The sequence below is a fragment of the Malus sylvestris genome, chromosome 8 (genome assembly GCF_916048215.2).
Source record: "Malus sylvestris chromosome 8, drMalSylv7.2, whole genome shotgun sequence".
In the NCBI taxonomy this organism is placed as follows: domain Eukaryota; kingdom Viridiplantae; phylum Streptophyta; class Magnoliopsida; order Rosales; family Rosaceae; genus Malus; species Malus sylvestris.
The window spans coordinates 4,177,518-4,198,579 of record NC_062267.1 but is presented as its reverse complement, the minus strand read 5'-3'; the positions used below and the strand labels follow the sequence as shown (position 1 = coordinate 4,198,579).

Below are 21,062 nucleotides of genomic sequence, written 5' to 3'. Positions count from 1 at the left end.
AGAAAAATTAGGGAACTTTCATAAAAAATGCTTGGGCTAAGTTTATTTTAATAAAATACCATACTATAACTTTATTTAATTAAAAAGACTTAAATTTTAATGAAAAACCCTTAAATTTTAATAAAAATTACAAAAGAACTTAAATTTTAATAAAAAAGACATAATTTTAATATTAAAAAAAATATCTGACGCGTGGACCCACGCATCCTCACACAAACTATTTATGAAACTTTCTACACTATTTATAAAAACTTACGACATTATTTATGAAACTTACTACACTGTTTATGAAACTTAATGGTACTACATTGTTTATAAAACTTAACAATACTACATTCTTCTCTCTCGAATATTATTGGCACATTCTCACATTCCAAACGCATTTTCTTCTTCTAATTTTCTTCGATATTTATCAAATTTTCTCTGTATCTCTTTAATTTCTTAACTTTCTACACTAATTACTTAATTTTCTCTGTATCTCTTCGTAAGTTTCCCTTGTTAAAATTTCTATCCTAAGATTCATTTGCAAGATAAGGATAGTAACTTTTACTGGATATTTGAAGAAGGTTTCTCGAATTTCACATGATCATATTAGGCCATCTCCAACCGATGGCTGGACAGAGGGCTCGTTTTAGCCCTCTGGCCCTCCAAGATTCTCCAAGATATTAATATTTTAATGAACAGTACATGGCCATATTTGCCTCCTTCTCCAACCGAGGGCCAGAGGGCTCGTTTTAGCCCTGTCACAAAAAACCGTCTCCAACCGAGGGCCATATGGCCAAACATAATTTATTATTTAAATTTAAAAACTACAACAACTTAAATTTAAAAACAACAACTTAAATTTAAAAACTACAACTTATATTTAAAAACTACAACTACAATTTAAAAACGACAAATTAAATTTAAAAACTACAAATTAAATTTGAAAACAACATTAACTTAAATTTAAAAACTACAATAACTTAAATTTAATATCTATAATCAACATCATCTTCATCATCCACCATCGTAGGAGTATAGTCAGAGGTAAACAACTGCCGTCGGCTCATAATTTCATTTTTTTTCCTATCAAAATAGGCCTTACTCATTGGAGTGTAATTCGAAGTGTTCCTTTCCATATTCTTACCATCCATCTCTTCTTGTATTTGTTTGGCCCGTTCTTCATGCCTACATTTCCTTTCTTCCGCCTCAAGGGCATTTTGCTCCGCCAATAATCGCAATGAGTCGCCACTTCATGTTGAGCGGCGTAATCATCATTTGCCTTGCCCTTTTCCTTCAACCTTCGCGCCTTGTTTCCTCCCATAGCCCTAGGTATGGAACCTTCACCCGAAGACAGATTTTCTACCCTTGTTTGTTGAATGGTTGGAGATCCATCTTCATTCATATCTGCAGTTGAGGATGTAGTTCCGAACACTGGCGTAGGAGCTCTCTGTGGTGGATCTTCAAATAATACCCACCGTTTACAAATTTCCCAACAACTGTGAAACTGAAAGGGTTTCAAGCTGCTCTCCATATACAATTCCTCCGCTTGGCGTACCTAGAAAAAAATTAAAGGAAATTAATTTATGAAATTAAATGTAATATAATTAAATATTTAAAATAAATTGTGAAAACACTTACTTCGTCGTAGTAATTAGCGCCGTTTTCATGTCTACTTGCGGTTGCTAACAATGCTTGATGCCATTTGTTCAAACTTGGCTGAAGATGTTTCTTCCATCTTGAAAAACAACTCTCGTGGTTTCGAATATTCACTAGAGTGGTGCCTTCATAGAACTCTAAGTATTTTTTGGACACACGAGTCCAAACACCATCATTTGTTTGACAATTCCCCCTCACACTATCTTCTTACACCCATCTATAAGCCTTGCAAAGAGCTTCATCTTCTTTTCGGATCCAAGCCCTACCTTTCATTGCAGACGAGGCCATTTGAAAATTATTGAAAAAATTGAAGGATAGATTTTTGAAAGATGAAGGAAAATATGAGAATTGAAATGGTGTAGGAATGGTGAAAATTTTGTGAGGAATGGTGAATGAATGGTTTAGGTATTTATAGGGAAAAAAATAGAATTTTTGAGAATTAAAAAATAAAAAATAAAAAAAAGGCCCCAAAAAATAAAAAAAATAAAATAAAATTGAAACCAACGGTAACTGGCGCCAGCTAGCCGTTGGATTCAAAATTTTGAATAAGAAATCCTGTCGGTTATAACCGACAGGATTATGCGGTTTCTGACCAGCTCTCCAACCCTCTTCGATTATGTGGGGCCCTCCCATATTCCATTGCCCTCTGGCCTAACCCTCGGTTGGAGACGGTTTTCGGGTTATTTTCGGCCCTCTGGACCCTTCGGTTGGAGATGGCCTTATATGGATTTTGTAGGCCAGTGGAAGGAAACGTAGAGGGAGTGGAAGCGGTGGTCGAGGTGTGCGTGGGGTGGATTTTTTGTTTGGGAATTGGATATAATACGAAGTCTAATAATTCTTCACTGCAAACGGTTGCTAGTCGATATGCTACAGTAACTCCTACGTATCATGCACGCGCTTTTTGTTAATTTTTTATTTCTCTTGTCATTATTATTAAATAAAGTTATTAGATGGTTTTTGTTTAAATTCTAAAATTTTGAAGTTATTTTCATTAGTTTTTCTAAAAATTTATGATTAACTAACAGGCGTCCGACGTGCGAAAACTTTTACTTTTCCTAACAAAAAAAAATCAAGCAAATATAATTCACTGAAGCATAATATTTGCAACCTCAATGTGGGGATGCACATATATATCCCATTTGCAAATACGTATCTTGACCGAATAAAATCAACAATCAAAACTGTTCAATTTATAACCTTCATTTGAAAATCACTCCTTCAGAAAAATCATTCGAACTGGAGGCCGTTTTACCATCCAAACATATCAAATAAATGGACAGTTCCTCATGAATAGGTTTCTTGGTACCTACATCGTCGATTTGTATTATACATTTGAATGACTAAATGATTTCTGATTGAAATTATTCTTTGTAGAAGTGATTTCAAAAATAAAGAATAAATTGAAAGGTTCAGATCGTTAATTTTATACAATCAAGATACGTTACGGAGGGTATGTAGTGCAATATTATCCTCACTAAATTACAACTACAAGTCTGCAAGTAATTGAACTACAACTACAAAACCACTAAGCTAGGGACCAAATAATTTATTTTTTCTTTTCTTTTGTTCTCCTATTTTATTTTTTCAGTACAAATATATATTTTATATTAAGGGAGGGGAGAGTTTGGCTAAACCACATAATAATAACTTAATTTGGTATCGAATTCGTCATCCATACCGTAGTACTGGTCCAGTTTAACCCCACCTTCTAAAACGACAACGGTTTGAAGCGTTTCGAAACCAGCTAGTGTGCACTCTCACTCACAGGGCCCAAGCCCTGCAACCAGGTGTTCTCGTCTTTCCATGCTTTTGTGACCGTTGCAAGAAACGTTTTCTGCTCCGCCATTAACGTTTTTTCTCCCGTTGCTTTAACCTTTTCCCTAATCCCCACAACGGCTAAGTTTTCTCCCCACACTATATATACATCACAGCTGAGACCCCATAGCCACCACAACTCAAATCCTCTCTCTCTCTCTCTCTCTCTCTCTCAAATTATTCAAAATCCCCCAACACTCTCTACTCGCTCTCTAAAATTTTCAAATGGCTGGCTTTTCATCCTCAAAAGCTCTGTCATACTCCTCTCTTCTCGTCGTCTTCCTCCTCTTCAGCTTCTCAGAAGCCAGAGAGATCACCGTCGGTGGCAAGAATGGCTCATGGGCAGTCCCCTCCTCTGAATCCCAATCCCTCAACAAATGGGCCGAAAGCACCCGCTTTCGCATCGGCGACACTCTTGGTAAAATCCCCATTTCAACTCCCATCTAGGATTTTCCATTTTTTAAGTTCTCTTTCGCACATTGCTAATTTTGTGTGTTTCTGTCATTTTTTTTTTGCAGTGTGGAAGTACGACAGCGCCAAAGACTCAGTCTTGCGAGTGACGAAAGAAGACTACGGAAACTGCAATGCGTCAAACCCAATTGAGCAGCTCAAGGACGGCGAAACAAAGCTCCACCTTGACCAGCCAGGGCCTTACTACTTCATCAGCGGAACCAAGGGACACTGCGAGAAGGGGCAGAAACTGGTGTTGGTGGTTATGACTCCAAGGAAGCACCTCGGTATTTCTCCCGCTCCTTCTCCGGCAGGGGAGGTCGACGGTCCTGCTATTGCTCCGACAAGCGGCGCTACAAGCTTGAAGGGTGGTGTTCTGACTGTGGTGGCATTGGGAGTGTTTTCTCTGTGGTTTTAGAGAGGGGGAGATTTTTTGAACTGTGGTTGTTATCTTTCTGGGTTTTTGTTTTGAGAGTGGGGGATAATTATTTGTTTATTTCTTTATTTTTTATATATATGAGACGAGATATTATGTAATTCTATTTCGAATGTCATAATATCAATATATTCATTTTCTAAATATAAAGCCTTATTCTTCTTTTATTTTTTCAGACAAAACGATAGTTGTTTTATTATAATACTAAAAACTGATACAAACATTAATTAGAACATTATGAATAAAATCCAAGAGGTCTTGAATTCGATAAACTTCACTAATACAAACGCCAACTTGGCCTAATTCTCACAGTATCGGTCGATTTTAAGGCGACGCGTGTCTAATAAGCAAAGGAAAGTATCCAGTTCTTGAAAAAACCAAAATTAGAAGAATAAGATGATACCCCAAAGCCAAGTGAACTCCCGGTTTGGAACAGAAATCGTGAGCACAAAAAGTATCCAACTCTGATAATGAATTTTGTGCTCAACACCGTTAGCAAAATCACCATAAACGACTAAGTAGACCCAGGAGAACCCGATAAGAGATACTCACAGGTAACCTTCAATAAGGAGGCACTAATAGACGGAAATATTAAAACGAAAAATAAAACTATGGCAATCCATAAGACCAACTCCAATAGTGGGCTAAATGCCAAATTTTCCCCCAAATTTCCCCCCTAAACACTCTTAACCCAAGCTAAAACATTGGGCTAAAGCTGGGCCAAATACCCCACCAAATTCCCCCTGTGCAAGTGGACTCGTTGGCAATTGGGCCAGTCTCAACCCGTCCACGCGTGCACCTACAAGGGTTTCCCGACAGAGTGGGCCCCTTTGTCAGGTCGTGTGTCGGCCACTCACTTGGGCTCCCCACGGCTATAATTACATCCAAGGGCTGTGATTTAAGGACCGTTGGTTGATCCAACGGTCCAGATTCAAATTTTATTTTTTTTATAATATGTTATTTTAAAATACATTGAATCTAACGGCTGAGATCGAATATAATCAAATCTAACGGTACAAAAGAAAGATCTAACGGCCCAAATTTAAATCCAACGGCTAAAATAATTAAAAAAAATTATTTAACTCAAAATTCACCAAAAAACTCTATAAATACCTATGAACGGTTGGTGAAAGTTGACAGTTTGGTATTGAACGGTTGGTGAATTGAAAGTTAGCCCAGGGTTGAAAGATTGGTGAAAGTTGAAGGCTTGCTTTGTGGAAAATTTAGTGATTTTTTAATATTTATTGGAATTTAAATTTTTTTAGATTAAAATGTTCATAAAATTAATTTACGATAGTCTACATATTTATTTATTTTTTAAATTTTATTTTTAGAAAAAAATAGCCTAAGTTTATTCTTTAATAATTCCGGGCTAAAATTTTAGGCCAGAACGGTTGGAGCAAAACAACTGTTTCTGGGCTAAAAGCTATATTTTTCGGGCTAAAATATTTGGTTTTTAGCCCAACCATTGAAGATGATCTAAGAAGAGGAAAGAGAAAGGTTAGGAGAACGGGGAAAGAGCTGCCACCGACCCCGAGTCAAAAAAAGTGGTCAGCAGGTATGGTGTTTTTAATTATATCATTTTTAATTTTTATCTTTTATGCTAGGATAAAAAGAAAAGTACATGGTGGAAAAGAGGATGAGAAAGGGTGGTAAGAGGATAGTGGGAAATGAAGGAGAATAAACGAAACCTTGAAGTGATTAAGTTGAAAAGAGAAACGAAAAATTGAAAAGTCGGAAATCAAAATCCTCGAGAAAATTTTAAGTTGAAAAACGGAGAAACAATAACTTGAAAGTGAAAACAATCTTAGCTGAAATCTTGAAACTCGACCTCATTGAAAATTTTGAATCTTCCGTTACAAAGCAATGAACGATTTTTCCTTGAATTCGAACTTAAAGGTATGAAGAAAAAAGGATTCGACATAGAGATTACAAAGTAGGACAGTTGAGTGTCATAGAGATGCGCCGGTAACTCATCATTTCAATTCTCCCAGGCCTGGTGGCATTCCTAAACTCTGGGCAAGGTTGCTCATTCTCTCCTTCATGGCCTGAAGATGGGAAGTACACACGAATACTATCAGTTAAAGAAGCCGACTATTATCAATCAGTCCGTGAAACATAAAAACACGAGACAGCGTTCTCACCATGACACTCTTCTGATGCGCATCCTTGTATGCTTCCGTGACCAATTCAGAGACTTTCTGCATCGTGAAAGAAAAAGGAAAAGAAATCACATCTATCCTAAGGAGAAACTCATTCCGGCGAATGGGAAACGCAAAAATAGTTTTCTTGACTTACTTCTGCTCCTAGTTCCATAGCAGCCTCAGTTATCTCAGTGCGTACGGGTTGCTGGTTACCAGAAAGGGTTACCTAGGGGAAAATCAGAGATGTTTGACAAAAAAAATTGAGGGGAAAATTAGAGATCAGTGGATTGTCAAATCGGAGAGCAACAGACACAAGAGTATATATATGCAAAAGGGAAGAGAAGATGGAGGTTCCATGTAACTAACAGCCAAGCTGATAAAACTAAAATGTACTGATTGGAAAAACTCAGAGTTTTTCTAGCGAAAGTGTCTTCGCACTTGATACTATGAAAGTGAGTTAAAATACCAGTCCGACACAAGCAAACCAGCATAGATCCCCAAACCGAACAAATATCAAACGTTGAGTGAATCATTCTTACCTTTATTATCTCACCTTCACAGTAACCATCAAACTCTGCCCTGAAAAAACGGAAAGAAAGAATGAAGAGATAAATAATCATACCACTGAAAGGATTATGGGTATCAGATTAAATTGGATAGAGCTTTAAGAACATACGCAGCAAGCTCTTTCTGCACACGCACTGCTTCAACTTGTACTACATTTTGAGCTTTCTTAACTGTTTCATACAGATTTTGCATATTACCGAATATTCCAGCCTGCATCACAAGTGAGCAGACATAACAGTACATCAACTTAATATTTAAATCAAGGTTTCTATTCTTAAAACTGCTGGACTAGCTCCACGTTGACCAAGAAAGATTCAGGATACTGTAACAGAAAACAACATAGGATCATAGTGACAATTATGCTAGCAACGACATGAAGTCACTATCAGCATATATTCTAGTAAACCAAAGTGGCCACCGTGATATATGACCTCAAGCTTGCAATGTCACCATTACACAAGACAAAGCAAATGATGATAACACTATCCGCATAGCAACCTTATAGTTCGACTATAATTATAGCTAGCAACCCCAATTTACGCCCATCCCATTGCCCCTTATCCTGAACAAATCCTGCCACCAATTGTGTGAGCAAGATATAATGATCCATAATAAACATAGCTGGACCATGTTCGACTAAATTACAGTTGGCAGTCTAATGTCAGAATCTGATGGGCCTAGCGCTGCATAAAGCTACTTAGCCTACAAATGGAAGGGCTACGAAACCCTGCAATCTAAGAGTGCATGAAGCATATAAATTTGATTTCTTGTCCACACATGAAGCATGTAAAAGTTAAAACTAGTTATCCCCTTTCATTTTAACAGAGTTTGTATTGACTTGACATACTTAACAGAGGAATACAAAGGCGCAAAAAAAAGATTATGAGAAAGATCAGTGTTTGAAATTTCTTCGATACCATTGAAATTTCTATGGAAATATTGGAAAATTAGAGAAAGATATGGGAAGAGGGTGATGAAGTCTAAACTTCACCCTATATCGGAGAAACTCTTAAATTTTGACTAAAATCAATATAATTCATCGATATTTCCGACATATCGGTTAAATATTGGAGTAACTCTTCTGTCTATACCAGTGTATGACATTCCCCAAAATTTCATTTTAAATTTCCACGTTTTGAGCAAATTTTTCATCATTTCCATCGAAAGCAAGCGATGTCAATATATGTTATTTCCACCAATGCCAATATTTTAACCAGTGAGAAGGATTAACGGGTATATAAATTCAGTAGACAGCAATTCTAATGATCATACAAAGTTTGTCTGCCCAAGACAAGATCCAAAAAGATGGAAAAACAAACTACAAGAGGGAAAATGCTAAACCTTTGAAGCTGCATCATCACCCTTTTCAGCGTTATCCTTTTTTCCTCCTCCAAATAAGCCATACACACGGGAGGAACGGGGCGCCCTCCTGGTCTTAACACCAGGCCAAGAAACAATTGAAGGACATGCTGGATGTGAGTTTACTACTTCACCTATAATCAGAAAAAGCAGTAAGCTCGATTTGTAATCAGAAATTACACAATAACCCCGTCTCACGGCATATTAGGCAAAACATTTTTGCATAACAAATCAATGATTAACAGATTGAGCATCCATTTCGGAGATTCGCAAACATTAAAGAACATAAATTTTCAAAGCCCACCATCTAGTTTGACATCCTAAACAATCTAGCTCAGCTAGGTGGCATCAAATTTCAATGCCGAGAATATGGTCCAACTTGCCAACCATAATTTCTCACTGTGCCAAAGCTACGATTCTTCCTAAAGTGTTTGCTAGTAAGGGCATAAAATTGGTATAAGAAGGAACTCAATCTCCGTTCTATCTTGTTTCCAAAAACCCATAATTTTTCTATGCAATTCGAGACATATTTGCATACAAAATTGAAAGGATTGCTACTGGTACTAAGCCAAAACGTATCGAGAGGGAGAGAGAGGTAGCTTACGGAAAGAGAGGTGCTCCTGGGAGTCGGTGAGGCGGTGGAAGTTGGAAAGCCGGGAGGTTAAAGCACTGGTCGACGCCATTGACGGAGTGCGAGAGAGAGAGAGGAAGAAGATAGAAGAAGCGAAAAAGTACAAGTTGTCGTTTACGGAAGGAAGGAAGAGGGTGTAATTCACTGCCACTCTCTCGCGCTGTCTCTCTGTTTTTGGATAGGGTGGATCTTTTTGAACAAAACTTTGGTAATTTTATTTTTATTTTTAATTTCTTTTTATTTTTATTTTCTTTAATGAAAGGGTCTGTTCAACTATATAAATGGAAGAGGATCATCTCCTGAGCTCAGGATGGGGATCCTTCTAACCACGAAATTTGGGTCTTGAAAATTTAATTCAACAGTTGCAATTATTATAATTTTTAGAGGGTTCTCTTGTTTGGAGCCGTTGGATTAAATTTGAACTTCGTGGTCAGGAGGATCCCCATCCTGAGCTCACGAGAAAATCCTCTTCCGTTATAAATAGGCAAAAGTTAAAGCGATAATATTTGCTAGGGACATGAGCAAAGTAGATGTAAAATGTCACACTGTTTAGTTTCGTAACTACAACACAAAAGAATTACAGGTAAAAAGAGGAAGGGATTGATACTGATATTATTGCTTTCAGTTCTTTTCTTTTCCTTTGTTGTGTGTATTGTGATCACATACGGAGTGCTCTTTATATAGAGCAACATCCGTGACAAACCAAACAAACAAAATGATTGCTCTTTTTGAAAGCATCACACAACAACTATTACCCTACTATTCTCAAGTTTCACTGTAGGCATTCATTCATCGTCATAATTTTACAACAAAGATAGATTTCAAATGACTTAAAAACTTTTTCTTAGTGCGCACACAAAATATCGTGCGAAATCTTAACAATTTCTTCTTGCACAAAAACTACTAACTATTTACTCTCGATTTTGCCTAGTTCAACAAAATTCATCATAAAACCTCATTTTGGTAATATTTTCATGCGGTATATTCCGAAGATGTTCAAAGTCGACGAATCTCCATTCCGACTACGGTTTGGGTCATGAAGAGAAGAAATTACATTTAGCTTTCGGAAAATTTTCAAACGTTAATATTATGAATGACTGGTTACAGAAGAACCGCTTCATTTTTGTAGGTTGATCTCGCCTATTACTTTGAAATTTATAATTGATTTTTCTATTTTCAGCTTCAAATTTTAATAAAAAAGATACTCATCATTTCTCAATAAATGATAAGACCATTCTTAATGGCTTATAACATTTTTGTAAATGATTGAAAATGCTTTTAATTTTTAAAACCAATAATTAGTAAAAATACAAGTAAATTCTGAAAAAAGTACTTCAAGTGCTCTTGAAACCCAAAAAATTTTGCTCTAAAAACTCTTTCAGTCATTTTAAAAACACTTCCAGACAAGCTCTTAATCGACGGTTAAAAAATTGTACAAACATCGTCATAAAACCTCAGCATTGCCAGTCATATTATATATTATTCTAATTGTCTTCAAAATTTAATCCAGAGTTGTAGTCTTTATCAAGACATATATATGGATAATACATTCCTCCAAGCAACACCTTCCCGTTCAAGACATAATAAGATGCTTATACATTCGTCTGGTAAATTACAACTACATTTCTACTTATCAAAAGGTAACACAAAAACTTGCACTGTGAAAAAGAAAGAAAACGCAAAAGCACTACAGAGAGGACGGATGACGGATCATTCCAAAACGAGGGCAAATCTGGTCTCCGCAACGCAACCCTATGAAAGTAAGATAAGAAGATGGTCAAAAGAAGTTGAAACTTAAACCTCTTCAAACTTGGTATAAAGGAACAAAAAGACTAAGATTTACTTTTACAAGCAGTTCACAACGATTCATGCGATGGCCTAACTGGAAATGTGAGGCCAACATCAGCAATTCTGATTAGTGAGTTTTAAGTAGGATTAAAATATGTGCCTTGATTCCTTTACTTCCCCAGAATTAAGGGAAAACCTGATTTCAAGTGTGTGTTTATGTGCATCGACATATCTATTTTCACAACCCAAATCAAGGTGATTTTTTCTCAATCTTTTTGACCTTTGTTCCATAGGAGCAAGACCTTGGTTCCGTAGGAGCAAGTCAGAAAGATTGAGAAATAGAACCATCTGATCGTAATAGATAGTAGGACATGTCTCAAACATCATCTTATACATCAATCACTTCAAAGCATGCGCGTGTCCTACAGTCCTAGTTATAAATCCTCATAACTACGGCAAATCTAGTTGTAGACTGGATTCACTTTCATACGAATATTTGGATATGGCTCAGATATCATATTGTAAATGCTAACAATTTTATATGATTACAAAGCAACAGCTCATTCAAACCTAAATCTACATATTTAGATTGTGGTACTGCCTGTGATCAATAGTTTTATATCCCATATGGGGAGTCCCCGCGGGAATAAGTTTCCCTTAAAGTTCATAGACTTTCAATAAGTATAGCACCATGCATTTCCAGATCGGCTATGAGTTATTAAATTCCCATTGGTGATAAATAGTGATTTGTAATCCCCCCAAATTGCACCGATCATCAAAATCAGAAGATTAGGTGTGGAAGGATAGCAATACTATTTAAGTGGTTAATAACAAAGCATGACTTGCATTGGTAGCAATAACAAATTTACTTGTAATTATAGTTATTCCAAACATGACAACTATAATTATTAGCAACTCAATCATCAATAACGAAATCTTATCAGTTATACGTAACAATTTATGGATATATCAAATCCTTGGTCTTCCCATTTTGACCGAGCAACGTCTATACAGATTTTAGACAAGTAGCACAAGTATTGCTATACCAATGTCCAATAACACTGACACGGGCACATGACTCTGTAATATTGAAAGCTAGATGACCATAATGATCTTGAAACAGCCGAAATAACCGAGGAAATAAAACCATAACGTGAATAAGAGTTAAGAAAAGAGTTCTACCGGGAAAATCAGGAATCAGCTCATGGATACGTCCTCTTCATCTGAACTGATCTGTATAGGTCCCTTCAGACCACCTTCATTATCACCAAGAATCTCCCGTGCTGCTTTCTCAAGGAATTCCTTGGCAGCAGATTGAACTGATTGTTTATTAGGGGATTGATATTTCCTTTTCTTTGGGGCATTCCTTTCTAGATACTTCATGGTTGGCCCGTCTCCTTTGCTAATGGCTCTCATACTTTGCCTCTGATCTGAACAAAATCAGCTATTATTGAGTGGAATGATATAAGGTGTTTAAAAAGTGACGATACTGACATAAAAGGTCAATGACCAACTTACCAGGGGTGAGGTCTGGCAAAGAATGCTCGATGAAACGGGTAGCTGCCTGATGATTTAACGTAGTGGATGGTCGCAAAGGTGCTTGAACAAAATCAAATTGTCAAAAGAAAATAAACAACCCACCAGTCAAACAATCATAAGTAAAAATGGAAATTTGCAAACAATTCAATATGTAAAACACATGAAACACGATATCTAGGATATATGTCATGTGTAGCAATAATCTGTAATGTCCTTCTTGGTTGCGGCATTGTTTGAGACAACAAGGAGAACACTAAGCACAGCCGCCCACATGACACGTGCGCGAATGGCAGCACCTCAATCTATAGCCCGCAGTCACAGACGGAAAACAAGGAAAATGCTAATCACAGTCTCCCACACAACACTGAGTTCGAATGACAGCACCCCAAATCAATTACTAACGGTAACTCGCTTGGCGCAGGCAACTGCGCTTAGCATATCTCGATACTACAATATACAAATCGATCCATCAATAATGGCACTTCCAAAAGAAGAGCATGTACCTTTACTCAAATCCACCAACTTCTCAAGCTTCTCCTCGTACAATTTTAATCTATCCTACATAAATGAGACAACAAAAACAGAAAAGTATTCAACTTCAACCAATTCAAACAGTTACGCAAATCCGATAATCTCAAAAACCATGAACTCACACACACAGACATGCATAAACCCAGAAACAATATCCACATAAATTCGATAAATTTCAAGAATTTGATTAAAAAAATATACAAATATTAGCAAACTTACGAACTCCGTTTTGACTGGATGGTTAAACGGGTTTACTCCAGTGCACCTCAGCCTCACTGTAAAACCAAAAAGTACAAAAAATCAACTAAAATTCGAACTGGGTTACCCAAAAACCTCAATCAAATCGGAATTAACTGAAAATTGAGTGAAGGAAAGCGAAGACTTACAGGCAAAAAGGAGGGTGGTGGCCTTGGAGAGCATAAGCAGCGAGTGGGCGCGCTCGAGCGGCGGCATTTCTGCGAGGACGTCGGCGTCGGCGAGGGAGAGGAACTGGAGGAGGTGGGGTCGAAGTTCTTCCACGTCCCCCAAGGTTTTCTTCACTGATTCCATCACTGAATCTGGTATTATCGAGCTTCCTTCCATTGATCTCCGTCTCTCGCTCTCTCTATCTTTCTCTCTCTAAATCTATGTGCGGCTGTGGCAGAGAAATAGAAGAGAAAATAAACTCAGAGGGTGTGAGGGTGGCAGATTTAGACAGCGAAATTTCCAAGTTCGGAGGCAGTAAATGTCGAGTTTTTGAGGGGGCTAGGGCTTTTGTTTTAGTGCCAAAAAAGAAGAGGGGATTTGAGATATGAAATCAGGGTTTATGGTGGCAATTTAGGGACAAGAGTGCACAACAACTCTATATTATAAATTACGATGTAAAAATTATTTCGGTACAAAACTAATCGAATAAGAGATCATTTAATTATCTAAATGTATAAAAATAAATTAACGGATTCGATTCACGAATTACGAATCGTTTATCTATTTACTATCACTGATTGCCTAAATAATCTCAATCTTAATTAATCTTTTTGTAAAGATAATCGTTATAGAGTGATTTTTAATTCAAACGTCGTAACAGAAAAAAGAGTGCAAATAGAGAAATTTTTTTTTAAAAATCTTTCCTAATAAAAAGACGACTGGCAGTGAAATATTCGAACGATGCAAGCGAAAACTATTGTCTGCTTACACAACATGCACATGTGGTATTACGAGTTCATTAAGTTATAATATAACTGACACACCCCGATCCAGAGGATCCAAGTGTGCTGGCCGTCACGTGAGCGTGACGTAACCATAAGTGCGACACGGAAGCGAAACAATAACATGCATAAGAAGGAATTCAAACCAAACTCTAGCAGAGCAACCTACTAGAATAACAGGACGAGTTATAAAGTAAACACGTGAATTCAGAGTATATGTTAAAGTGCAGTCAAGTAGGACTAAAATGAAAGTACATCACCCTCAGGTGAGTCCTACATGTCAAGAGTCTGTCAGAAAGCCGGAATAAGACCTCGAGAACCACCAACCGCTAACTAGAACCTGGAGGGGCGCAAAACAAAATGAGTGGGTCAGTAAAACCAAATAGTTTTCCAAAACAGTTCATTAAAAACAATTTTAACCCCTCACCGTAAAAACCTGTATACTTTCCCAGAAAATAGTATATAAACATATATATATATATATATATATATATATATATATATATATATATATATATATATATACGCAACATCAACACTCAGCACATATTCATCATCATAACATCTCAGAAATGATATGTCATGCCCAAAATATAATCAGAATGCATCAATATCAATCAGGTGAAATAATAAATCAACCGGAGACCCTACAACGGTCCTGTACGGCTGATTCTAAAGCTCAACATCCAATCCAACCGGAGTCACCTCGGTGACCTGTACGGTTCAACTCTACACGTCACTCGGAACTACATATAGTAGTCTATACGATGACAGGTGTATAAATACGCTCTAGTGCTTCTCTCATCAATCATCAGCGCGCATAACTAAGGTCACCCACTAGTCGGAATCACATCTAGTGATCTGTACGACTAGCATGTCGGAACCCTCACATGGTCTGTACGACATCCACCTACTTGGATCCAAGACGAGCATGCGGTGTGGTGAATAACAATATAAGCATTATCACCTAGGTGCAGGTCATGAGCTTTCAATGCAATCCATGATAAATAACTCAGCTGAAAATAAATAAACTCACCTGAGCGTCCACCGCGTCATTTCACATATATATATATCAATTATCAAACTAAATATCTCAACAGTTTCATGCATGGCAAATAGATTCATAATTTTCACATAAACGTATTTTCTGGGAAAAACAATTGTATATAGGTAATACGAAATTAAAACTGCCCACTCACTGATAAGTCGAGGGGTCGTAACCCCCGTGGCGTCTCTGGATGCGCTCGTCCTCGGGATAGGTGTCACCTATATGCGAAACAACTATAAAAACGTTAATTTTAAACACATCACCAACATTTCGTAATAACTTCTCATACGATGCTCAATTTGGGTATATGAATATACCACATCGACCTACTCGACGTCGCATAATTTTTAGAAAAAATTTTGGACCTTCCACATGCCCTTACGTGCCGGCTAGGGCACGGCCCTACGCGCGGCCCACGCGCAGGTACCTTAACGGAATCACAGACGGCGTCAAGAATATTCCTCGGAATATTCCGTCAAAAACTAACGGTTACAGTCAGAGTTAACTAACGGCGTTAGCATATTCCGTTAACTTTAACGAAATATGCCGTTGTCTTCTCCGACGACTCGCCGGTCGCCGGTGACGTCGCCGGTTTCTGGGTAAGGTTTCCAACTATGGTTTCTCACTCATTTCTCAACCATTTTTCACAAAATTGGTACCAAAATGAAGCTATAAGCATGAGGAATCACATTACACCAATTTCAAAGTCTAAAATCCACTAAATTTTACCTGAGGTAGTTCGATAATTCGGCCAAACTTTGAAAGCTTCGTTCTTAGTCCTCCGACGTCCAAATCCTACCAACGAAGTACCCCGAAGCTTGTGAGAACCTCCTTAAGCTCACTGTGAGCTTGAAATTCCCTGAAACACAACATTTTACGTTCGCATGAACAGTGACCAAAAATGGAGGTTCGGGTTTCACGCGATTCCGAGGGTTTCACTTCCTAAAACTAGTACCAAACGACTCACAACGTCTCAAGGATGAAAATACATACCTTAGTTGCCTCGATCCGTCGAGTTTTGGAGATTTTTGGGTGTGGGCGTACGTTTGGGTGTGTAGAGAGAGGGAGAGAGAGTCGGGATGAGAAGAGAGAGAGAGACACGGGGAAGGGATGAATAACAGGGAGGTGTATGAGTGGTCCAAGATCAAATCCACGCCATCCATTTACATCCCTAACCAAACAAACAATCCAACCTTTCAAAATTTTATCCAACTTAATTAATATTTCCAATAGTTTAGGAAAAATATGAATATCTAAAACATATCACACACACACCTTAGTGCCCGTTAAGGGCAATTCAGTCATTTCACATTCCCGTCAAAGGTACCTCCGGGACGGGCTGTGACAATAACTGAATACAAAGCTTAGTGCTAATTATTAGTCATCGACTCATCTACTATAATTTGAATGAATTAATGAATCCGTAATATGTTTTTACGACGTAACGGTTCCATCAATTAAAAGAATTGTCATACTAAAAATTTCAAATGCATTAATGTATTTCACTAATGGTTCACCAAATTAACATCTAGTATGCTTTGCCTAACATATGAATTTAGAGAATAGCCATAAATAAAATAATATATAAAAAATTGGCATAAACTACAAATCATAATTGAGTTTTTCATGTTTTTTCTCTTTATAAATTTTGTATTTTTATCGAGAAGGGGGAAAATGAATTTGGAGCCAAACAAAACAACAAAAATATCCAAAACCCACCACACCCCCACATACATGATTACATTTCAGCCTACATCGATGGAGGGAGGGCTACCCAATTCACCCCAACACCTTCTCCAATTTCAAACTCCCACTTCAACGAACCCATAGTCGATTCCATCTTCCTCCATAGCAGCAACCCTTCTGCTCTCTCTCTCTCTCTCAGCAGCGGAACGCGCACACATTTATTTGCTTTCACAGTAGAAATTCAACTAACAAAATGAAGAATCCGTCTTCAATTTCTGTGAGTTACTCATTCTTTAGCTCATAAAGTGTATTATCTATGGAATTGTTGATTGTCTGCTCTTCAAGCATGTGCTGTAGCAGTGTAAATTACAGTGTTGCTTTCACTGACGATAGGATATTTGCTGGTTCATTGAAAGCTCGAAACTTTGGGAAGTTGAAGGTTTGGGGATGTGGGTCTTTGTCGAACTTGAAGAAAAACCGGAAAAAAGGGATGGGTTTTTGTGGGTTTGTGATGAAAAGGTCAGAGGAGGAGGTGGTGGTGGGGAAGAAAAGCCCGAAAATTTCAGTTTCTTCTGAGGAAGTTGTGAGGGTTTTGAAGTCAGCTTCGGACCCGAAATCTGCTTTAGCATTGTTTAAGTCATTTGCTGAGTTGCCTAGTGTTGTTCACACCACTGAGACTTGCAATTACATGCTTGAAGTCTTGAGGGTTGATAGGAGAGTGGAGGATATGGCTTATGTGTTTGATTTGATGCAGAAGCAGATCATAAATAGGAGTTTGGAGACTTACCTTACTATCTTTAAGGGTCTTGATGTCAGAGGTGAGATTCGACAGGCACCATTCGCTCTTGAAGAGATGCGAAAAGCGGGGTTTGTATTGAATGCGTATTCGTACAATGGGTTGATCTATAATCTTATTCAGTCTGGATATTGTAGGGAGGCTTTGGAGGTTTATGAAAGAGTGGTGTCAGAAGGGATTAAGCCGAGTCTTAAGACTTACTCGGCACTTATGGTGGCACTGGGGAAAAGAAGGGATGTTAAAACTGTTATGAGCTTGCTAAATGAGATGGAAAGTTTGGGATTGAGGCCTAATGTTTATACTTTTACTATATGCATTAGAGTACTTGGGAGGGCGGGAAAAATTGACGAAGCGTATGAGGTTTTTAAGAGAATGGATGATGAGGGATGTGGCCCCGATGTTGTGACTTACACCGTTCTCATTGATGCTCTTTGTAACGCGGGTAAACTTGATAAGGCCAAGGAGTTGTTTGTAAAAATGAAAGCCAGTGGTCATAAGCCTGACCAAGTAACCTACATTACTTTGCTGGATAAGTTTAGTGACGGTAAAGACTTGGACACAGTGAAAGAATTTTGGAGTGAAATGGAAGCTGACGGTTATGCTCCTGATGTGGTTACTTTCACCATACTTGTCAATGCTTTATGCAAAGCTGGAAATGTTGATGAAGCATTTAATATGTTGGATACCATGAGAAAACAAGGGGTCTCACCGAATCTTCATACTTACAACACATTAATTGGTGGACTTCTGCGGTTATGTAGGTTGGACGAGGCATTGAAGCTTTTCGATAGTATTGACTGTCTGGGTGTTCCACCTACTGCTTACACATACATCCTTTTCATTGATTACTATGGAAAGTGTGGCGACTCTGGCAAAGCTATGGAGGCCTTCGAGAAGATGAAAAATAAAGGCATCGTTCCTAATATTGTTGCTTGTAATGCATCTTTGTACAGTCTTGCTGAAGAGGGTAGACTTCAAGAGGCACAGGATGTCTATAATGAGCTCAAATATTATGGGCTTTCTCCAGATTCAGTTACTTACAACATCATGATGAAGTGCTTTAGTAAGGTTGGGCAAATAGATGAAGCCATTGAGTTACTCTCAGAGATGGAAAGAAATGGGTGCGAAGCAGATGTAATTATTGTTAATTCTTTGATTGACATGCTTTACAAGGCTGACCGAGTAGATGAAGCATGGCAAATGTTTTACAGAATGAAGGAAATGAAGCTCACTCCAACAGTTGTGACCTACAACACATTACTCGCTGCATTAGGCAAAGATGGAGAAGTCCAAAAGGCCATTGAAATGTTTGAGAATATGGCCGAACAAGGGTGTCCTCCAAACACAATAACTTTCAACACACTCCTGAACTGCCTTTGCAAGAATGACGAGGTCACTCTGGCCTTGAAAATGTTCTGCAAAATGACCACAATGAGTTGCAGTCCTGATGTTCTGACCTATAACACTATAATTTATGGCTTAATCAGAGAAAACAGAATTGGTTATGCGTTCTGGTTCTTCCATCAGATGAAGAAATCACTACTTCCTGATCATATAACATTGTGTACCCTCCTACCCAGGGTAGTAAAGGATGGGCGTATTGAGGATGGTTTCAAAATTGCTGAGAACTTTGTGTATCAGGTTGGGGTACGAGCAGATAGGCCTTTTTGGGAAGATTTAATGGGAGGGATTTTGATTGAAGCTGAAATAGACAGAGCCATTTTATTTGCTGAAAGGTTGATCTCTGATAGGATTTGCCGGGATGACTCTGTACTGATTCCTCTACTTAGAGTTTTGTGTACGCAAAGGAAAGCTTTTGATGCGCATAAGGTATTTGAGAAATTTACGAAAACTCTTGGAATTAAGCCAACACTAGAAGCATGTAACTACTTGATTGAATGGCTTCTGAAAGATCATGCCGCTGAAAGAGCTTGGGATCTGTTTAAGGAGATGAAGAATGGTGGTTGTACCCCTGATGTATTCACCTACAACTTGTTACTTGATGCTTATGGGAAGTCTGGGAACATCACCGAACTCTTTGAATTGTACGAGGAGATGATATTTAGGGGATGCAAGCCTAACACCGTAACCCACAATATAGTCATCTCCAGTCTTGTGAAATCTGATAGCGTGGATAGTGCTATAGATTTATATTATGATCTCGTAAGTGGTGATTTCTCTCCCTCTCCTTGTACATATGGTCCTCTCATAGATGGACTTTTCAAGTCAGGAAGACTAGACGAAGCAATGCATTTCTTTGACGAGATGGCCGACTATGGATGCAAACCTAATTCTGCTATTTTTAATATTCTTATAAATGGGTTTGCGAAAACAGGTGATGCAGAAGCTGCTTGCGACTTGTTTAGAAGGATGATTAAAGAAGGGATAAGACCTGACCTGAAGTCTTACACCATTCTTGTGGATTGCCTCTGCCAGGCAGGGAGAGTGGATGATGCTGTGGACTATTTTGAGGAGTTAAAACAAAGTGGCCTCGATCCTGACTCCGTTTCTTACAACCTTATGATCAATGGACTTGGACGATCACGGAGGGTAGAGGAAGCACTCTCTCTTTATGATGAAATGCGGACTAGAGGAATCGCTCCTGATCTTTACACATACAATTCGTTAATACTCAATCTGGGACTTGTTGGAATGGTGGAGCAAGCGAGGAGGATTTATGAAGAACTACAACTTGTAGGCCTTGAACCTGATGTGTTTACCTACAATGCTCTCATCCGACTGTATAGCACATCCGGGGATCCAGATCATGCATATGCAGTTTACAGGAACATGATGGTTGGTGGCTGCAGCCCCAATGTAGGAACATTTGCACAGCTTCCCAACCAAACTTGACTTACAAGATATACAAGTCTGACTTATCTCCGTATCTGCGGTACGTGTCCAAACACAAATTACAAATTCTGGTGTGTTTAGGTTTCTCTCAAACTTTTGTCTGAACCTAGCTGTTTTCCAGGGTGATGATTTTGCAACAATTCAACTCAACGCATACAGATTCAGTTTTCCAGCATTGATGTTTGTAAGTGTAGATGTGTATCTGCGAGGAAGTAACATGTATTCGGTATTACCTTTGACCCCCGATATACTTTGTACGGTTTCTGTTGTTAACATATAAGTGTAAATGCTGTATCTAGTTTATCTCTTTCACGCCTGCTATGTCAAATACAGTTGAATCATATTCTGTAATGGCATAAACAGATTATTATACGAAGCTATTACGTACATAATGTTCATATTTCGTCTTGCTGAGATTGTTTTGTGAAGATTTCTTCGGAGGGTTTTGCGCGAACTGCCCCCGAAGAATGACCAAAATGTTAAATGATGTCATCCCAGGTTGCATTGAGAGTGAGTATCTGATATAATATGACACGTTTACTAATCCGTAATCTGGCAAGGAGGACACTATCCTAGGAACGTTCGGACATT

The 21,062-nt window shown here is 38.1% G+C and overlaps 4 protein-coding genes across 5 annotated transcripts; 2 read left to right on the top strand and 2 right to left on the bottom strand.

Moving 5' to 3' along the window:
* The first annotated feature begins 3,582 nt into the window (after window positions 1–3,582).
* LOC126631123 (early nodulin-like protein 1) lies at window positions 3,583–4,492 on the top strand. Its single transcript, XM_050301280.1, has 2 exons — window positions 3,583–3,874; window positions 3,975–4,492. The coding sequence occupies exons 1-2, from the start codon at window positions 3,682–3,684 to the stop codon at window positions 4,322–4,324; spliced, it is 543 nt and encodes a 180-aa protein (XP_050157237.1). The 5' UTR covers window positions 3,583–3,681; the 3' UTR covers window positions 4,325–4,492.
* Window positions 4,493–6,154: 1,662 nt separating this feature from the next.
* On the bottom strand, window positions 6,155–9,230 carry LOC126633496 (nucleoid-associated protein At2g24020, chloroplastic-like). The gene is made up of 7 exons (XM_050304110.1): window positions 9,017–9,230; window positions 8,395–8,546; window positions 7,163–7,263; window positions 7,026–7,065; window positions 6,641–6,712; window positions 6,487–6,543; window positions 6,155–6,390 (listed from the first exon to the last, which is right to left on the bottom strand). The coding sequence occupies exons 1-7, from the start codon at window positions 9,093–9,095 to the stop codon at window positions 6,319–6,321; spliced, it is 573 nt and encodes a 190-aa protein (XP_050160067.1). The 5' UTR covers window positions 9,096–9,230; the 3' UTR covers window positions 6,155–6,318.
* A 1,257-nt stretch (window positions 9,231–10,487) lies between these two features.
* On the bottom strand, window positions 10,488–13,718 carry LOC126633409 (uncharacterized). The gene is made up of 6 exons (XM_050303998.1): window positions 13,288–13,718; window positions 13,121–13,176; window positions 12,874–12,928; window positions 12,350–12,430; window positions 12,014–12,261; window positions 10,488–10,795 (listed from the first exon to the last, which is right to left on the bottom strand). Exons 1-5 carry the CDS (start codon window positions 13,481–13,483, stop codon window positions 12,029–12,031), a joined length of 621 nt encoding a protein of 206 aa, XP_050159955.1. The 5' UTR covers window positions 13,484–13,718; the 3' UTR covers window positions 10,488–10,795; window positions 12,014–12,028.
* A 3,113-nt stretch (window positions 13,719–16,831) lies between these two features.
* LOC126631910 (pentatricopeptide repeat-containing protein At4g31850, chloroplastic) lies at window positions 16,832–20,885 on the top strand. Of its 2 annotated transcripts, XM_050302110.1 has the most exons (3): window positions 16,833–17,099; window positions 17,216–20,511; window positions 20,593–20,885. In XM_050302110.1, exon 2 carries the CDS (start codon window positions 17,313–17,315, stop codon window positions 20,469–20,471), a length of 3,159 nt encoding a protein of 1,052 aa, XP_050158067.1. In that variant the 5' UTR covers window positions 16,833–17,099; window positions 17,216–17,312; the 3' UTR covers window positions 20,472–20,511; window positions 20,593–20,885. The 2 variants fall into 2 exon arrangements, with proteins under 2 accessions (XP_050158066.1, XP_050158067.1); XM_050302109.1 differs by having other exon boundaries at window positions 16,832–20,511.
* Window positions 20,886–21,062: the final 177 nt, after the last annotated feature.